This window comes from Rousettus aegyptiacus, unplaced genomic scaffold (assembly GCF_014176215.1).
Source record: "Rousettus aegyptiacus isolate mRouAeg1 unplaced genomic scaffold, mRouAeg1.p scaffold_m13_p_14, whole genome shotgun sequence".
In the NCBI taxonomy this organism is placed as follows: domain Eukaryota; kingdom Metazoa; phylum Chordata; class Mammalia; order Chiroptera; family Pteropodidae; genus Rousettus; species Rousettus aegyptiacus.
The window spans coordinates 13,664,972-13,682,613 of record NW_023416289.1 but is presented as its reverse complement, the minus strand read 5'-3'; the positions used below and the strand labels follow the sequence as shown (position 1 = coordinate 13,682,613).

The window sequence follows — 17,642 nt, the reverse complement described above, 5'->3', positions numbered from 1 at the left end:
TAAATAGTCCAAATAAAGGGAACAGAATTCAAAAGTAGACCCGCGCATATAGGGACATGATTTGTAACATAGGTGGCACTATAGTCTCTCTTTCTCCCAATTTTGATTTCCCATGGAAGGAACTTAGATTTGGCTCTGGCCCACCCTTGTGGATTAGGAGAGGAAAATGGCCAAATATGGAGGGTCTGTAGTAAACCAAGCAGTTGGCACTAAAAATCTAAAATCTTTACAAACTTTCTTTTGCTATCACCAAACAAGTTACTATTTATGCTATAAATGGTATTGGGTTCTTAAAAAAAAAAACAAATTTAAATTATTGAGAGAGAGATTTGGGATAAACCTGCTGTCATACTCCATTACGGGGTCAATAAACTCTGAACTTTCTTTGTGTTCTGTGGGCTCAAGCTTTTAGCAGTGAATATGGTAAGATGCCTCTGCCTTCCTGAGATGAGACAAAGCTGGAGGCCAATGGGAACCACTCACCCTGAGCAGCTAAATCACAAGACACCTTACCACCCAAGAACTTACGGGACCACACCCTCTACCCTCTCCACATGTGAAAAAGGAAGAACGGTCACACCTGGCTCCATGCCCAAAATGTTTATTCTTAGCATATGCTTGTGCCCAGATGACTAGAAAGGAGAATTTCCGAGACTTTGCTGAGGTGACCTCTAGGGAACTGGCCAGGTCACCAGAGCCACAGGATGAAGACTGAGAAGAGGGCAGAAGCCTTGAGGTCTAGAACAAGGTGTGGGGAGGCTTTCGAAGGCCTTCGGAGAACATGACTGGTTGGCCACTTGGTCATCTCCAGGTGTGTGGCCAGGTGTTCTCTCTGAGGCTGAGACAGGAGGTGAGAGTGGCAGGACCTGCCCACCTGCCTGTCTGGAAACTCATCCTCTGCAGGGCTCTGACCACTGTTTTCATCTCTCACCTGGTGATGGGAGTGAGCAGTCAGTGCCCCCCCCCCCAGCAACACCCCCTCACCTGCTTAAACAACTGAACGACCCTTGTGCTCAACCCAGCATAATACCTGTTCCACTTGTCTGAAGACCCGCAGCAGATTTCCACGAAGGACGCCCTGAAGCTCTTCCTCATTCCAGCCACGCCTCAGCAACTCTTCTATCAGTACTGGGTATGTGGATACATTCTCCAGCCCCTGAGGGAACCTGTGTAACCGCCAGCCAGTCCTGTGGGACCTCAGCCCTGATCTTGGTCTAGGACCATTATCTTACCAGCCTCAAATCACATATGGGAAGGTGAAGGCCATGTTTTTCAGGCTACTGAATGCAACTTTGGAAGCTGCTTAAAGACTGGGCTTCTGCAGCACCTACCCTCTGAGCAGATGATCAGCCCACAACACATCTGCTGGGCTGGGAATGGAGGTTGTGCTGGGCAGATGAGCTCTACTTGGGGGAGGGGAGTACTTAATGAGGGTGATGACCTAGAGTGGTAGTGGGTCTGGGAGGCCAGAGAAGGGACAGGGAGAGCCCAGGAAACAGGCCCTGCATGTCAGCAGATGTCAAGTGGGCTGGAAGACAAAAGCCTATGGTTGAGGCTTGAAGGATTCGAGGATCACAGGATGGGGAATTAGAACTCTCTGCTATACCCAGCCTAAGAAAAACCCCAAGGAAATACTCACCGGCCAGACCCGTCATAATTTCCGCCAATCCCGATGAATTCAGATCCAATGACTTCCCTGATGTGGTCAAAGTGATCTAGAGAGTGGAGGTTAGTGATGGGCAGCACTGGGATGGAGTCAGATCTTAGGACTAGCCCTGGTTTGGGAAAGCTCAGCCCTGGTCAATTCCCCTGGCCACAGCACTCCAAGCCACGGCAGCTGACTCCACAGAGCTCCTGGCCAGTTGTGAGTTCTGAAGTGGCTATAGGCTGTACACTGGACCCAGAGTGGACCTCAGAGTGGCACCTTTAGACATTTTCCTGCCCAGGAGCCACTTCTCCTTGAAAGTCTGGTCAGGGATCTGCCTGTCCTATCCAGAGATGTAGGGGTAAAAGTTAGACTCGGAGGCAGAGGCAACTACCTTCCCAAACCCATCAACATTGACTATGGGCCCAGATCTGGGTGGCAGTGAAGGGCTGTGTCTACTCTTCCGGGTTGTTGGGAGGTCTGCCCATTGCCCAGCAGGTGTGTTAGACTGCTGGAGCTGTCCTGAGGGCCCTGATGGCCACAAGCCCAAGTTTGAACTGCATAAGGAGTTGAAGTGGGGCTTACCTGCCACAGTGGACACATTAGCAAACAGGTTGCACTGCAGGACCCCTATGGACAGCGTCACCATCACAATGCCACCGTTCTTCTTCTACAGGAATAAACAAATGGATACTCAGCTTGGCTCTTCTGGCCTGGGGTCCCTGGTAGGACAGTGCTCAGTCCTGGCTTCAGGGGTTAGAAGACCCCTCACCTCTCAGGTTTTGGGTCCCTGGGTAGAACTGATTTGGCCTTGTGTTTCAGAGATAAAGGAAGGTTAACCAGCCTTGGGTCCAAGGATAATTGGGGCCTGGGATTGTAACTTTGTTCAAGGTCAGGAATCTTTTTATGAAGTATGCCTAGTCCTGGGTTTGAGGGCTGGGGTGGCTGCTCACCACAAGCTGCAGGATGTCATCAGGAACATTCAGCAAACTGTCGCAAACAGCCCTGGCAGCTGAGTGGGAGAAGATCACAGGAGCCTTCGACACCTTCAGAGCTCGCCGCACCAAGGCATCCGACGCGTGGGACAAATCCACCATCATGCCCAGGCGGTTCATTTCCCCTACCACCTTCTGCAGGGACAGTTGTTATTGTTTGTTTGTTTGTTTGTTTATTATTGGCAGGGGAGAGTGTCAGGGATGCACATGTGTGCATATATCTGTAGGGAACAGCTGGGTTAGGGTAGGGAATGAGTCCTCACCTCACCAAAGCTTGTCAACCCGCTGACGTTGACGTAGAAGTGGTGTCTATACTTGGTGGAACTTTCTGCCCTGCAGGACAGCAGGGGAGGGCAACCTAGTGGGTCATCAAAGCCTGGGGGCTCTGCAGTCCCCCTGTTTGTCCATCCACCCTACCTCCAGAACAAGGTAAGAACTTGGGCCAGTTGCTTTCTGGGATTGTGAGAGACCTGCTGGTAGCCCAGCCTCCCTCTGCGGACTCCTCTGTCCTCAGCTCTTTGGCAGTTTCCCCAACATGCCATCTACCATTCTACCCTGGCCAGGCACTATGCTCACCAGGGTGTGCTGCAGGTGAAGGTGAGTGTTAGGTAGCGTACTCCCAGCAGATAGAAACTGCGCAGCACAGAGAGGCTGCTGTCCAGTGAGTGACCACCTTCCACACCAATGAGGCAGGCCAGCTTTTGAGTGCTGTTCAGACCTAGAAGAGGATGGATAACCAAGTGGTCAGGGCTTAGAGCCAGAACCACCAGAGAGTGCCCCTCACTATCTTCCCATTCGCCAGCCCACCTTGGGCAGAGGTCACAAGCTCCAGTTCAGAGTAGGAGGCACACATGCGATGAATGAGGTCAATCTGCTCCAGTGTGAGGCGCACAGCATCCTGGTCCTGGGACTGGCATGGGGTGTAGGCTGACCAGAACTAGGGTAGGCCCGGGTATCCAGAATAAGATCAGGGTGGTCTCCAATGCACTTGGCCTGCCACTCTTCCTCAGTCCCCAAGGTACTTATTTGTGTCACTGACCCAAGTGAAGCACTGCATGACCCCATGGTACCTTGATGACTATTCAATTTGCTGCCAGCAGCCAAACTGTGGACTCATGACATATCATCATTGCCTGCTGTTTGTTTATGTACCATGTGAATGCCCCAAGGCCGATCTACCAGATCCTTTGTGGTTCTAGCATCTCCCACACTCACCAGGGATTTTTCTGGTCAATTTTTGTGTGTCTCCACAGAACCTAGGCACCCATGTGGCTGGCCTGTCTTGGCCTCCAATGCCCCCACACTCCCTAGCAGCCACATGATGGCACGCTGTGTGTCCTATGATACCTAGTAACCCAGAGGACTGCCTACCCAGGTTTCTGTGGCCCTCGCATTCCCTAGCAGTCATTCTGTGGCACCCTGTGTGTCTGTGGTACCTGGGCACCCACGAGGCCATCCCTAAGCTTGTCCAGGCTGGTCTGGCCACGACTGAAGTTGTGTAGGTTAACATCTTGCAGCCTGTTCTGGAAAAGCTGTTTCAGGAGCAGGGGCAGGTGGTTGTGGCTGAGGGAGTCAAGACAAGGTTAGAGTGGGGACGTGGCCTACAGGTCAGGCAGGACATATTGACATGCCTGGGCCTATCCTGTCCCACCTCTCCTCCCCACCTCACGCAGACGGCATGGAGACCTCCAGAGGTTCAGCTTGGGGGGCACCGTTCCACCAGGAATGGAGTAATAATGGGGGGAAGGGAGCCCATGGGTGATGGTGGAGAGAGTGTTTCCAAGTGTGGCGTGAAGGAGCCTCCTCACTAGCCCCTCATGGTCAGGACCCCTGCCCTGCCTAAGGGTGAGCTCAGCCCCCTCTGGTCCCCACACCGCATCGCTCTGGTCCCCACACCGCATCTACGCACCCATCCACAAGTGGGAAGGCCCGCATTAGGGCCTGCACGCGCTCCTGCGTACTCCGGATGCTGGGGGTGCCTGGCCTGGTCGGAGCGCTGGTGGGTCCCAGCACTGTCGGGTCGCTGGAGGCGCCAGGCACGGCCTGGGCGCGGGTTACGGGCCACGGTAGCAGCAACAGCAGAAGCAGCAGACGCAGCAGAGGCTGCCGGCTGAGCACGCGGGGACCTTCAAGGCCCGTGGGCTGCATGCCTCGCGGGGCCATGCAGGCGGGCAGGGACTGGTCTCGAGAGGCCGAGAAGGGCAGGAGAAACACAGAGGAATAGAGGGAGACAATGGGGTCCCAACCGTCAATTTAGGTGACTCAGCAGCACGGCCTCGTGAGGAGAGGAATCAGGACGTGCCGACAGGCGCCTGGGGATCCGCAACGCCGCCACACTGCGTGGCCGCCAGGGGGCGGCACGGCCCTCCCTCATCCAACTAGGAGGGTACCCCAATGGGCCAGGCCAGCCTCTGCCGCGAGCGCCCTCTAGCGACGCATCGCTGTCTCCCTCGGCCCCTGCTCCTGGCCCTGCATCCACCGCTCTTTCGGGCTTCCTTAACCAACAGACTAGGTAGGGAAGGGCAGTGGGGCAACTGAGAGGAGCCCAGGAATGTTCCTAATCTCACCCCTAACCAGACTAGTCTCGGGTCTATGTGGGCTTTGAGTTGCAGGGCTGTGCTCCACCCTCCAACAGGTTAATTACTATGTGAAATTCTAAGCCCAAGCTCGGAAGAGTGAATTAGGTCTGTTTTGACTGACAGAAAAAAGATTCCCGACCTATATAATAAAAATGAAATTTAAGAACAATATTTAGGGGAGACCATTTTGTTTTAGCATCTAGTATTGAAATTTGTGTCTGTACATATGTTAAAAAGACTCTAGAGGAGTTCACATACTAAACAGTTAATAGTAGCCATCTTGGGAAGGGGGTAACCTGCTCCGGGCCACTTTATGTACTTTTCATGTAATATGGTTATCTTGACTGAGAGAATCCATGGATAGTGCCAGTGAGAACTGGCCAGGGTAGTGGAGGCACCAGAGCAGTGGCTGAGCTTTAAAAGGATGTCAGGCCAGGGAAGTAGAGAGGGCATCCCAGGTTAACCAGTAGCTCAGTCATCTTGATTTGAGCAGGATGACTGTGCTGTGGGAAGGAACTGGAAGATCCTCGAAGGCTGGGGGTGGGGGGAGGCGGGGGCGGGGGACAAGGTGAGGTTGGAGCTCTTGGTGATAAGAGCATGGGGAGGTTGGTCTGATACATGACTTCATCTGGGGCAGAAATCTTCCTTCAAAATAAGAGAGTTTTCAGGCTGGCTAGAGGCCTGGACAATATAATTTATTGTTTTCTTCAGAAAAAACCCTGGTTTAGGGGGAACTAACCTCAGAACTGCATCTGGGTGGCATCTGAGCCTCCTGGACCTGCATCAAGTCCTGCCAGGCTGAGAAGGACCAACAGCATAGACTGAAATCTGAGTTGTCGCCCCTTTTACATCTGCATCTGTCTCCTGTTCTCCTACCTGGGCTCTGTGATAAGTAGGCCTTCCCTCTGGGCACCAGGAGAAAGGCCTTGGCCTCCGGTGACCGCTGCCCCCATCCATCCCTGCCCCCTCCTCATGCCTTGGTGTTACAGACCAAGTCTGACTCAGCTACTTCTAACTTTGGCTCTCTCAGAAAGGAGGAACAGGGAGAGAATGGAGAGAGAATGAGAGAATTTGTTTTTTTCTGGTGTCTCATGTACCTTGCTGACCTGCCATGGAGGTCTTCATTTAAGAGACATTAAACAACACAATGAATGATTACTTTACTGACAGTTTATCAAAAGTGTGAAAGCATTGCATATACAGCTGTTTCCTATATTGGTCTTAGGTGAAAGGAGAGGGCCTAATGTTTATAATAAAATTTTAAAATGTTATCACATTAATACATAAACAGTTCCAAATGTCTGGTTTGGTTGATTAAGTAAATCAAAGTTACAGTCCTCCTGACAACAACTAGAAAAGTTGGGCAAAATATAAAAAGGATCTTCTCAAGGCACCAGGGAGTTAAAATACTCAAAAATTACTTGTCCAGGATCCAGGAAGGATAGAAACCCAGAGATAGGCCCAAGCTTTAGACTGTTTCTTCCATTAGGGGCATTGTGGGGCTAAGGAGACAGATTAGCTTCCGGGGTCCATTAAAGTCAGGAGAATCCTGATGGGACTTTAATTTTGAGTTGGAATACAAAAGAATACACTCCAGGAGAAAGTGAATCCTGGTTATTAAGAATTGTCTCTCAACTCCAGATCCAGCCTTCTGTTCTCTGCTCTGTGGAGCTGGGACTCAAGGGGAACTGAAAGGTGGGAGGAGAAAACAGAAATGTTTTTTCCTGTTTCTGTCAGTGCTGCTCTAGCAGTGGCAGTTGGCTGCAGTCTCCAACGCCCACTTAGAACACCTGCACCAGCAGCATCTCAGAAGTCTGAGCCCCAACTATACAGGGCTTTCCTCTAAGTTTCTATCTTATAGTAACTCCCACTTCTATTTTCCTAAATGGACTCTGAACTGGATAAGCTCAGCTTGGAATATCTGAAATGGAATACAGGTGATCTCAGAGTACTACTCAATTGATCCAAAAGGAGTCAAGAAAGGAGAGAAGAAGTGAAACAAATACAAAGCACTATTAAAACTTTCTGAGTAACAGTGCAGAACCCAGACAATTTGGAGCCTGAAACAAGAGGAAAAATGTGTGTTCCGATGTACATTTTAAATGTATTTTTTGTTTTATTTTTAATATAATTTTAATAGTTAACCTTTCCAGAACATTAAAATAGTTGAAAATGTTAAAGAACTGAAAAAACAGGTATTCTAAAATTCACAACATTATTTTACACTTCCATAATTTTATTTATATCCAAACCAAAATTATAATTGTACTTTCCTGGCTTTAATGGAAGCAAACCCATGAATAATATTTTCAAACCTGCTTCTTTGCTTAGCTCACTTTTTGTTGCGAGATTGCATGTTTGACAATTTCTCTTGACCTAATAATTTTTAAATAATTGCTGCTTACAAAAACTTCTCTTAAAGGATGCTACTGTGACTGGTATAGGTAATATTTTTTTCAAGGTTACTTCTAAACTTGGATAAGACTCCACTAAGCAAAATACGAATCATTTTAGAAGATCCAAACAGGATGCTAATTTTATATTACAAAGCATCAATATTGCATGTTTCTTAAAACAATTTCAGATGGAATTTCTACAGGACATAAAATTTCAGAATAAGTAAGAGCCAAGTCCATGGCTACTTCTTCCAAATCGAATGTATTTCTAGAATATAACTTTTCTCCAGTTAAAAATTCAAAATTTGAAGATATTTTGTTTAAATGTTAATACCTCCATTTCAAATGTGAAATTAAGGTACTTATAATGTCTTTAATTTATACTCGATATGCACTTTTCCTATAATAACTGTTATTATTAGGTGATTTGTATATTTCCAATTTCTCTCTCTGCTTTTATTAGTCCGAAATGTATTTGTTTTCCTTCATTTTTGAAGAATATTTTCACTGTGCACAGAATTCAATATTGGTAGTTACTTTCACTCATCAGGTTAAAGATATTCCACTGTGTAGATTTCCATTATTTCTGTTGAAAATTCAGTCGTCGGTTTTACTGTTGTTCCTCAAGTTAATGTGATTTTTCAAATATGACTGCTTTCACAATAACCTTTTGTCTTTGGCTCCTTGTTTTTTTTCTGACTTTGAAGTACATAATTTGGGGTTATTATGAATAGTGCTGCTATAAATATTATTTCACATGCCTTTTGTACGTATACATTCTTCTTAGATATATACCTGGGGTGAAATTGCTCGGTCATGGGCTATGCATAGACTATTAGTATTACTATTTTTATGAGCCATTATTTATTGTTATCATGTTATTTATTATTAGCTGTCATTATTAACACTGTATTAACTCTTAATTTTGGCTATTATTAGTGCAGTTATTATTATCATTAATGACCTAGGGGTAAGATGGGGTGCTTATCTAAGTATCCCGTGCCTCACAGAGAGGAAATCCCTGAGGGGTAGGTGAGGGATGGGCCCACATCCAGGGCAGTCCATCATTGGAGGCCTGTGGCCCATTATGTGGCCTGACATTCTGAGCTCTGTCCAAGTAGGAAAAAGATCATTTGTGATCCAAGCAGGTTCCTTACTTTGGAATTTGAACTAGGATTCCCTGAAAGATCCCCAGGTGGTGGACAGTGGGTCAGGATGGAGATTAAGGTGAGCTACTCAGAGAGAACTCAGGGAGAACCCAGAGTAGGGTCCACCCTCCTGTAGCCGGAGCCACCCACTGTCTCCTTCCAGTGCCCAGTCACATGTGGCGAGTTTTCTCAGGCCACTGCCAACAGGTCTTCCTTGAGTAACTTGTGGCTGAACTGCAGGATGCCCTACCAGTGACCAGCATTGGAAACTATGCCACCAGACCCCACCATAGAGGACATCATGCCTGATTCCAGTCTAAAATATTTATTTTTAGGAAATGTTTGTGCCTGCACAACAGGGGAATTTTGTGGGGTGTCCATGGCTGTCAAAGTGACATCTGGCAGGATTAACGGGGTTGCAAGAGCCACAGAATGAGGACTGGGAGGGAAGCAGAAACTGTAAGGCTTGGGACCATGTGTGGGGAGGATTTTGAGAATAACTCCTTAGATGACAAGTTGGGTGTCCAATGTGTTGACGTCTCAGTTAGTTTCTGGTCTGGAGGCATAAACTGACTCTGATGCAGGCGTGAGAGGACAGAGCGGCAAGAGCTGCCTAGCTGCTCATCCGGGAACTCATCCTCCAAGGGCCTTTGCCCCTTGTTTTTCTCCCGTACCTGGAGGCAGAAGTTGGTGGTCAGCAGCTCCCACAGCTTCCCTCAACATACCTGCTCAGACTCCTGAGATACTCTTTTGCCCAGCCCTGCATACCTGTTCCACTTGTTCAAAGACCCGCAGCAGATTTCCACGAAGGACACCCTGGAGCTCTTCCTCACTCCAGCCTCGCCTCAGCAACTCTTCTATCAGTACTGGGTATGTGGACACGTCCTCTAGCCCTTGGGGGAACCTGTGTGGCCATCGGGCAACCAGATGTTGGGCCCCAGACCTGTTCTCTGGTCCTGACTCACAACCACAGCCCTATGTATCCAGGGTCCATGGAACCCCAGCCATGGTCAGATAAGGGAAATGGAGACTTGGAGAGAGTAAATTATTCGCCCCTGCTCTTCATCCTTTAGAAGGAGACTCCCAAACTTCTTTGAATATTTATCAAAACTCATTTGAACTGCACAATTAAGATCTATGCCTTTCACTGAATGCAAATTTTTCCTCCATATATAAAAAGAAGAAAAGTTTAAGAATTGGGTTGAACCCCTACATGCACAGACCCAGCTTCAAGCAGAGAAGATCCTCTCATTCCAGGCCTTGCCAAGAGTCTGCTTAGAGACAGAGGGTCTGTGGCACAAGGGGGTAGGTACATATGCTGGGGAGATGAGCTCTGTTTGGTGGCTTAGCCAAACATGATGACTTAGAGTGAGACCAATGGACCAAAGACAGACAGAAGAGCCCAGGAAACAGACCCTGGGAGAGTGGAGATGCCAGGTGGGCCAGCAGACCTGAGGTTGTGGTCCAGGCCTAATGACCACAAGGACCAAGCTGTAGTGGGCATGGTGACTGTGAAGGCCCCACTGCTGCACAGCTAGGCCCAGACAAGCCAGAGGGAAGCACTCACCGGCTGGCCCCATCATAGTCTCCACCAATTCCGATGAACTTGGATCCTATGACTGCCCTGATGTGGTCGAAGTGATCTGAGGGATGGAGAGTCAGCAATGTGGGGCTTCTAGGGCAGGGATGGGGGGTTGGGACTAGGCTCTGCTGATTCCCCTTCTTGCAGTCTGTAGGTCATGCAGGCCAATTCTTTCACGGACTGGCACCCACTGTGCCAACTTGAGGGCCCTGAGCTTTGACCAGAAGTGACCCCAGATGGCTCTAGAATGGACTTTATTTTTCTTATTTTTGGACTTCATATTTGAAATGGACCCCAGAGCCACGAGTTTGGTCCATTTCACATCAGGATTCTCCCTGTCTTGGGTCTCCTTGAGAACCCATGGAGGCTCCTTTCCATGCGCGTGGAGGATAGGACAAAGAGAGGACAAAGAGTACAACTGACAAAGACCACAGAGATTTAAGGGGCTGTCAAGTCTCTTGGCCAGAGGCAAGAGCAGGGCACTTTGGGAGCCCCTGCAGAGGCACAAGTGGTCGGCACCCAGGCTTTAGATCTGACTGCCTCCCTATACCCATCAGCATTTGATTATCCACTCTGGTTCCAGTTCCACGTGGCACCAAGGTGCTGTGTACTGTCCATTTTAGGGTTTTCGGAAGCTGTGCCTACTGCCAAAGGGTGGGTCAAACCACTGGGGCCGTTCTGAGGTCCAACACCCCTCAAAGATTCAGGTCCAAATTAGAGCTGCTCAGAGTCTAGGGTGGGCCTTACCTGCCACAGTGGAGACATTGGCTAAAAGGTTGCACTGTAGCACCCCCGCAGAGAAGGACACCATCACGATGCCACCATTCTTCTTCTGCAAGGATGGACAAAAGGATACTCAACTTGACCCCCCAGCACAGCTACCTGCCTGTTCACCCACTGGGCCCCTGTGAGGAAGGTGTTTAGTCCTGGCTTTGAGGTCAGAGGAGACTCCACCTCGCTGGTTTGTGTGAATGGAGGAGTCTCAGCCCTAGTTTGGGTGGTGTCTTGGCCCTGGGTTTGAAGGTTTAGAGGAGTATTTACCACCTAGAACTCAAACTTGAGTTCAAGGTTCAGGGGTTGTGGACTGTGGGTTTGTGGGGCAGATGTTCAGCTTGGGGTTTAAGGAATTTGAGGGAGCTGGGGCTTAGGTTCAAACCTCTTGCTTCAGGTTCAAGGGCCAGGCAGTCTCTCACCAAAAGATGCAGGATATCATCAGGAACATTCCGTGCATTATCACACACCCCTCGGGCAGCTGAGTGTGAGAAGATCACAGGTGCCTGTGACACTGCCAAGGCCCGGCGTGCCACAGCGTCTGAGACATGAGACAAGTCTACCATCATGCCCAGGCGGTTCATTTCCATCACTACCTTCTGCAGAGAGAGGAGCGAGGGGAGGACAGGGGAGAGGCATTAGGGGTGCACATGTATGTGCATTTGTTTGTAGAGAACAGGTAGGGTGTATACATGCAAGTGGGGCAGAGTATGGAACCAGGGTCCTCACCTCACCAAAGCTGGTCAGCCCAGTGACATTGTTGTAGAAGGAGTGGATGCCCTTGGCTGAGCTCTCTGCCCTGCAGGATGGCCAAGAGGCAGTCTGACTGGCGGCCATGATTTGGCCACAAGAGCCTAGAAACCCTTTCAAACTCTCTAACCCTACAACCCTCCAGAGCAAGAGCAGGAACCCAAGCTGGGCAGTGCTTGGCAGTAGGAAGGCCCCACTAGGGATCCACTTTTGATTTGTGAACCAAGTTCCCTTCCCCTTTCCAGGGTCAGCGGCAGATCCCAGGGTTAAAACATGGTCTGGGCCCCAGTGTGATCTTGGGCAGATCTCTGCCTCAGTGGGCCCATACCATCTGCACTGTGCTTACCAGGGCGTGTTGCAGGTGTGAGTGAGTGTCAAGTAGCGCACACCCAGCAAATAGAAGGTACGCAAGACAGAGAGGCTACTGTCCAGCGAGTGGCCGCCCTCCACACCAATGAGGCAAGCCAACTTCCGGCTACTGTTCAGAGCTAGGGGCAGGAAGTTCAGGTGATCACTTTCAGGGGCTGAAGTAGCTCAGTCAAGTCCCTAACACCACTCACTCACTCCCCCCCCCCACCCCCCACCAACCTGCCTACCTTTAACCGAAGTCACAAGCTCCATCTCAGAATAGGAGACACACATGCGGTGAATGAGGTCAATTTGCTCCAGGGTCAGGCGCACGGCGTCCCTTTCCTGGGTCTGGCATGGGACGTAGGCTGACCAGAACTGGGGGGAGGCCAGGGGTTGGCTTGGGCAGGGACGGCTTTAGAGCTCCACATTTCATGGCCTCCACATTGCACACAGCACCCCTTGGGCCCAGGGGTCACATACTTGTTTTGTAATACCAGGATGCCCACCAGGCTGGCTCACTGTGGCCCCTGCATTCCCCAGCATGCAAGTCATGGCACTTTTTGGGTCACTATGGTAACTGAGTTCCCATATGACTAACTTTTTGTGGTGTTTAGGGCCTCCATACCCCCCACATTCCCCAGCAACCAGTGACACCTCATGTGCCCCCGTGGTACCTGGGCACCCACAAGACCATCTCTAAGTCTGTTCAGGTTGGTATGGCCGTGGCTGAAATTGTGCAGATTAACATCCTGTAGCCCGTTGTGGTAAAACTTCCTCAGGACCAGGGGCATGTCATTGTGGCTGGAAGGAGGTTAAGGAAGGGTCAGGTCAGGGGCAAATGGGTAGGCTCCGTTAGGCCTGAGGACATGTTCCCAGGCCTGGGCCAGAAGAGGTGGGAGGAGGGGGTCCCCCACGCCACAAAATCACACAGTCTATACTGGGACCCAGTGGGACTAGGGTATTCCCACCAGGGGTGACAGAGGAGGGGAAAGGGCATGAGGGGAAAGGGCACACAGGAGTGGTGTGAGGGAACCTCCTCATTAGCAGTGCATGCTCAGGACCCCCTCCCCCAGCTTAGGGGTGAGCTCAGCCTCATCTGTTCCCCCACCTAGCACCTACGCACCCGTCCACAAGCGGGAAGTCCTGCATCAGGGTCCTCACAAGCTCCTGCAGACTCGGGGCGCTGGGGCCTCTCGGCGCGGTTGGGGAACTAGGGGTGCCTGGCTGAGCCGAGTCGCTAAGGGCACCTGGCGTAGTCGGGGCGCTGGGGGTACCTAGGACCGCCGGAGTGCTGGAGGCGCCGGGCGTGGTTTGGGCTCGGGTTACCGGCCGCGGCAGCAGAGACAGCAGAAGCAGCAGACGCAGCAGAGGCCGCCAGCCGAGCAGGCTGAGACCCTCGAGGCCCTCTGGCCGCATGCTGCCCAGGGCGGGGCAGGTGAGCAGGGTCTGATCTCGAGAGCCTGAGAGGGGCGGGCGAAGGGCAGAGGGAGACTATGGGGTCTCAACCGTCGACTCAGGCGACTCCGCGGCGCGGCATCGCGAGAGAGGGACGCAGTCTCAGCACCTTGCGACGGGTGAGCAAAGCGCTTCGACACCGCGCAGAGCGGCCGCCAGGGGGTGGTGGTACGGCCCTCCGGGTCCCAGCCCCGAGGGCGCCCTCGTGGGGTGGGCTGGCCTTCCCCGCGTGTGCTCATTGGCCTGCCATCGCAGGCTCCCCTCCGCTGCTGCCTCCTTCCCCCACACGCACAGCTCCGGGGGGCCAGATCCTGGTTTCTCTGACCCTTTCCCTCCCCCTAGCCTTACTCTCCAGAAAAGAGGGCCTGGAGTGCTTCTCCCATAGTGGCCCTCGTCTCTGTGGCCTCTCCTGACCACATCATGACCACACCTGCCTTCAGTCTGGCTCAGACACCCCTAGTGCCTCATGGAGCTGTCTTTGCGGTCTCGGTGCTCTGGGCTCCCGGTTTTCCTGTGGGGCGAGTGTAGGGAGGGAGATAATCTCTGGAAATGAAGGGTTAACTTTAGGACTCTGGATTCTGTAAGGGGCCCTCTGCTCCTTAACCTTCTCCTTCTCCTACTTTACTCCCCCTGCTTGCATGTCTATTCCCTCCAGGGCTTCCAGCCAGAGGGAACTCACCCCTCTCCCATCTTCTCCAGTCAGCCTTGGGGAAGAGCTCCCTCAGGAGATGCTATAGTCCCCCGGGCCCGAATGGAGGAGCTTTGGGGATGCCAACTGAGAAACCAGCTGGGGAGGTTCAGAGAATGTTTACCCAACAGAGCAAGAACCCAGACAGTAGGCTATTTGAGTGGAAGGAAATCACTCATGTCCAGGGCAGCAGAGCCCCCAACCCCAGCAATATTTCTCCCAAAGCTACTAGCTGGCCGGCTGGCCAGGATCCCTCCTACCTCAGTGTGGAAGCCCCCACCTTGTTGAGGTCAGAAGAATGGGTCCTAAAGAAAGGCCTGGCACCTGGATTTTGTGGCGACACCCGCCTTATCTTGTGGCTCCTCTGGCTCTAGCTCACCCAGAAACTTTGATGGCTAAGTTCCTGTCCTGGCTTTGCAGGCCCCACCCCATTACTAGTTGTCTCCTTCAAGAACCACCACCCCTCCCTACTCACACCCACACACCCACACACACTGGGGATGTGCCTTATCACAGAAGCAGAGAGACTTCTGGGCCTGTGCCTACACTCCTCATCCCTAGCCTCTCAAAGTTCTACTCTGAACCTTGGCACACCCTGGAGCTGCTCTACCTTGGAACCTTTTCCAGATGATAAGAGTGATCAGGGCCGGGTTAGTAATTTAATTCTGAGAACTAGAATCCTAGAAACCTCCCAACAAAGGAAATGAGCAAAACTCTTCCAGAGGGACTAGAGGTCCTGGGCTATGCAGAAGGGGGGTTTCAAACTTGGGTATATTTGAAGAATTGTGCACTTGATGTTGCCAAATGCCTACTGGCCAGGAGGAAGGGCAAATCAAAGGCTCTGGACTGGAGGTGAGTCTACTCCCTGCCTACTATAGCTAGAAGGTTCGCTAGGCAGCCCTATTGCACAATGTGAGGCCTTCAGGGCTCTGCTTCAGAGAACAGCAGGGTGTGTCTCTGCCCTGGGTGGCTTGTATACCCAAATTCAGACCTGGCTTCCTCCCCTCCCTCCCTCACCCTCGACCCTACTGCTGGTCAGCAGCTCCCACACCCACTCTTGAATCAGGAGAGAGGGGAGAAACTCTTGGATCTGCTGTTTTCCTGGCCAAAAAAAAAAAAGAAAGAAAAAAATGTGTTTGGGGCGTAAACAGCTCATTCACTCTTGATAGCTTCAGTAGGAAGCAGGGAGAATACAGAATAGGGAAGAGAAGGCTGGGAAGTCCAGACAAATAAGTAACGGCTCTGACAGAAATGAGAAGGAAGAATTTAGCTTTTGAGGTTTTTTAGCTTTCCTCCAGGAGACAAATGTTTAACATCCTAGGACTTGGGGGAAGCTCTAGTCCAACAGAGACATGCTGGGCACCATCCTGCCTATTACAGCTGATGGGCACCACCTCTATAAAAGATTAGCCAGGCAGCGAATTTTCTATAACATTCAACTTCAGTCCTTATATAATCTGATATTGCTGGCTATGGCCTTGGGGTGACCATACAAAGCTGATCACAGAAACACAGACATACTCAGACTCTCATACACTCAGGGGCACTCACACCCAAGTGGCAAGCAGATTTTAGCCAAGAAGGGCTGCCTGTCCTCTCCTTAACCTCACTGAGGCCATCTCTGTGCCCTGCCCTGTGCAGGGGGAAATAAGTGAAGCCTTTTCCTCTAGGAGCCTTTAGTGTCAGTGGACAGACTCAGACACAGGAACAATTTCAGGGCAGAGGCTACGATAAAAGTTATCCAGGTGCTGACAGTGAACAGAAATGGCAGGGAAGCCCAGAGCCTGGCTCCATAGCTGACCTGAATGTCTTGTGTGATGCCTCCTCCCACTGCCTACCCCTCCCCTCTCAGGGTCTCTCCAAATCCTGCTGGTTCATCCTCCAAACATCTCCCAAGAGTGTGTCTCCTTTCTGTTCCCACTGCCTCTTCCCCAGTGCAGGCTACCTTCATTTCTCACCTCTTCCTAGTCTCATCACCGCCAATTCATTCCCTGCAGAGCAGCCATACCTGTCCGTTTTTGAAAAAATCTGATGTCATCCTCCTGCTTAAAGTTCTGTGGTTTCTCATTGCTCTTAGGATATACAAAATTCCTTCACCTGGCTCTCAAGTCCCCTGGAGTCTGTTCCCACTGACCTCTTCAGTGTTAGCGAATAGCACAAACTCTCTCACCTTCTAAATTCTGGTCACACCAGTCATGCTGTCTACTGCCACAGGGCCTTGGCATGTGCTATCCCCTCACAGCCTCTAACTAGTGGGGCTGTTGAGGTAGGGCCAACACAGAAAATATTGCCACCAGGGAGGGATATGTAAATGAGCAGCTTCTCTTCTAATTTCTCACCTATGCAGTGCTTAAATAAATCAAGACTCACAGAGACAGCAGTGGTAGAAACAGGCTTTTCCTGTGACCAAGCTTACTTCGGTAGTAGAGCCAACCCACCACCACTGATCTTTAATGTATTGTAAGAATATGCAGGGAAGAAAGAAATCGGATTGAGTGATAGCCACACAAGCTACCACATGCTCAGAATGCAGTGGCAGGGTAGAGGTGGGGACTTCCTCAGCATCCAGTGTTGTCCAGGTGATGGTCATCTCCATTCAAGTCTCTCTGATCCTGGAGACTCATTCTGCCCCTCCTTCTTTCTGGGTTGCTCTGGTTCTGCTTCTATGATGACTGACATAGTCAATTCTCAAGAAACAACAGTCTCCTCAACTGGAAGACTGCCAAGCAGCTACAGACACACATCTTCCAATCACAGCTTTTTCTTTCTTCAAAAGGCAGCCATCGTTGATCTTGCTAGAAGTGCAGTAACCACTAAGGCATTTCACTTCCACTCAGCCTTCTCCCCCTTCTTTTCTCTTTAGTATACTCACCAGCATCTCTGTCCAAGATTCCTAGGGCTGGTTTTTGATGTAGATGAACGATGATTTGGGTCTTCTCGCAGCTAGGCTCTGCCTGATTTCAGGCAGTACAGAGGATCCAGCACACAAGGCCCCCAGAACAAAGTCACAAGTGGTGCCTGACAGGTTTGACATGTCTGACTAGGCTGCTTCTGGGGGCCAGATGTTATGGTGACTTAGGTGTGAAGCCCAGAGGGCTTGGGGCTCTTGTCCTGAGGTTGGTTTGCATGCTGTCCCACATCCTTGAGGTGGTGCCATCGACTGGAGCGGGGTGAGGTACAGGAGGAGCTCGACCCAGGAAGGGACTCCCTGGATTCAGATGGCGACTCCTAAATTGTAGTATTCAGTTGCTTGGAGGTAGGGGCACATCATGGAGAACGTTG

The 17,642-nt window shown here is 50.8% G+C and overlaps 2 protein-coding genes across 7 annotated transcripts; both read right to left on the bottom strand.

The window, feature by feature from the left end:
- Positions 1-626: 626 nt before the first annotated feature.
- Positions 627-4,819, bottom strand: LOC107520836 (dipeptidase 3). Its single transcript, XM_016165052.2, has 10 exons — positions 4,550-4,819; positions 4,077-4,203; positions 3,448-3,577; positions 3,217-3,358; positions 2,904-2,973; positions 2,599-2,775; positions 2,231-2,315; positions 1,640-1,715; positions 1,031-1,166; positions 627-931 (listed from the first exon to the last, which is right to left on the bottom strand). The coding sequence occupies exons 1-10, from the start codon at positions 4,801-4,803 to the stop codon at positions 689-691; spliced, it is 1,440 nt and encodes a 479-aa protein (XP_016020538.2). The 5' UTR covers positions 4,804-4,819; the 3' UTR covers positions 627-688.
- Positions 4,820-8,980: 4,161 nt separating this feature from the next.
- LOC107520427 (dipeptidase 2) lies at positions 8,981-14,749 on the bottom strand. Of its 6 annotated transcripts, none has more exons than XM_016164249.2 (12): positions 14,641-14,735; positions 14,103-14,183; positions 13,341-13,677; positions 12,892-13,018; positions 12,463-12,592; positions 12,213-12,354; positions 11,846-11,915; positions 11,539-11,715; positions 11,093-11,177; positions 10,331-10,406; positions 9,532-9,667; positions 8,981-9,437 (listed from the first exon to the last, which is right to left on the bottom strand). In XM_016164249.2, the coding sequence occupies exons 3-12, from the start codon at positions 13,631-13,633 to the stop codon at positions 9,171-9,173; spliced, it is 1,503 nt and encodes a 500-aa protein (XP_016019735.2). In that variant the 5' UTR covers positions 13,634-13,677; positions 14,103-14,183; positions 14,641-14,735; the 3' UTR covers positions 8,981-9,170. The 6 variants fall into 6 exon arrangements, with proteins under 6 accessions (XP_016019735.2, XP_016019761.2, XP_016019727.2 ...); XM_016164275.2 differs by having other exon boundaries at positions 14,621-14,729; XM_016164241.2 differs by having other exon boundaries at positions 14,103-14,215; positions 14,641-14,723.
- Between the last annotated feature and the right edge of the window lie 2,893 nt (positions 14,750-17,642).

Coding starts and splice junctions, on each gene's coding strand:
- LOC107520427 (XM_016164257.2), bottom strand. CDS start 13,633: ATGCGGCCAGAGGGCCTCGAGGGTCTCAGCCTGCTCGGCTGGCGGCCT. Junction 12,593..12,891: donor ATGGTCTTGTGGGTGCCCAG/GTACCACGGGGG, acceptor GCCTCCCCCCAG/TTCTGGTCAGCCTACGTCCC. Junction 11,716..11,845: donor GGCTGACCAGCTTTGGTGAG/GTGAGGACCCTG, acceptor CTCTCTCTGCAG/AAGGTAGTGATGGAAATGAA.
- LOC107520836 (XM_016165052.2), bottom strand. CDS start 4,803: ATGGCCCCGCGAGGCATGCAGCCCACGGGCCTTGAAGGTCCCCGCGTG. Junction 1,716..2,230: donor TAATGTGTCCACTGTGGCAG/GTAAGCCCCACT, acceptor TCCACTCTCTAG/ATCACTTTGACCACATCAGG. Junction 932..1,030: donor TCTTCAGACAAGTGGAACAG/GTATTATGCTGG, acceptor TCCCATCACCAG/GTGAGAGATGAAAACAGTGG.